Source organism: Pterocles gutturalis, unplaced genomic scaffold, assembly GCF_000699245.1.
Source record: "Pterocles gutturalis isolate BGI_N339 unplaced genomic scaffold, ASM69924v1 scaffold2919, whole genome shotgun sequence".
Lineage (NCBI taxonomy): Eukaryota > Metazoa > Chordata > Aves > Pterocliformes > Pteroclidae > Pterocles > Pterocles gutturalis.
The window spans coordinates 28,049-28,284 of NW_010132909.1; the positions used below are offsets into that span (position 1 = coordinate 28,049).

Sequence of the window (236 nt, forward strand, 5' to 3'; positions counted from 1 at the left end):
TTGCACGCGCGCCCGGCCGTGCCCAGCGAGCCTGGGGGGGAAGCGAGGGTACGTCAGGGTGGTGGTCTCCATCCCGTTCAAATGCCCCCCCCACCCCGCCGGTGTTAGCAGCACTAAGGGGGGGCTCTGCCATCTGCAATGGGCCCCCGGCCACGCTGCCTTAGCAGCAGTGAAATCTCCTCGCCAGAGTTGGGGAGGATGGAGACGGGCTCCGTGCAGCCCCCCTGTGACGGGGG

General features: G+C 69.1%; 1 protein-coding gene across 1 annotated transcript in view; it reads right to left on the reverse strand.

Annotated features, from left to right (window-relative positions):
* Positions 1-236, reverse strand: part of LOC104467294 (protein Wnt-2b-like) — a gene marked incomplete at its 5' end in the record, with an annotated part of 1,031 nt that overhangs the window by 247 nt on the left and 548 nt on the right. Inside the window, 1 exon segment of the mRNA XM_010081025.1 lies at positions 11-31. Coding sequence (XP_010079327.1) covers positions 11-31 — 21 coding nt within the window.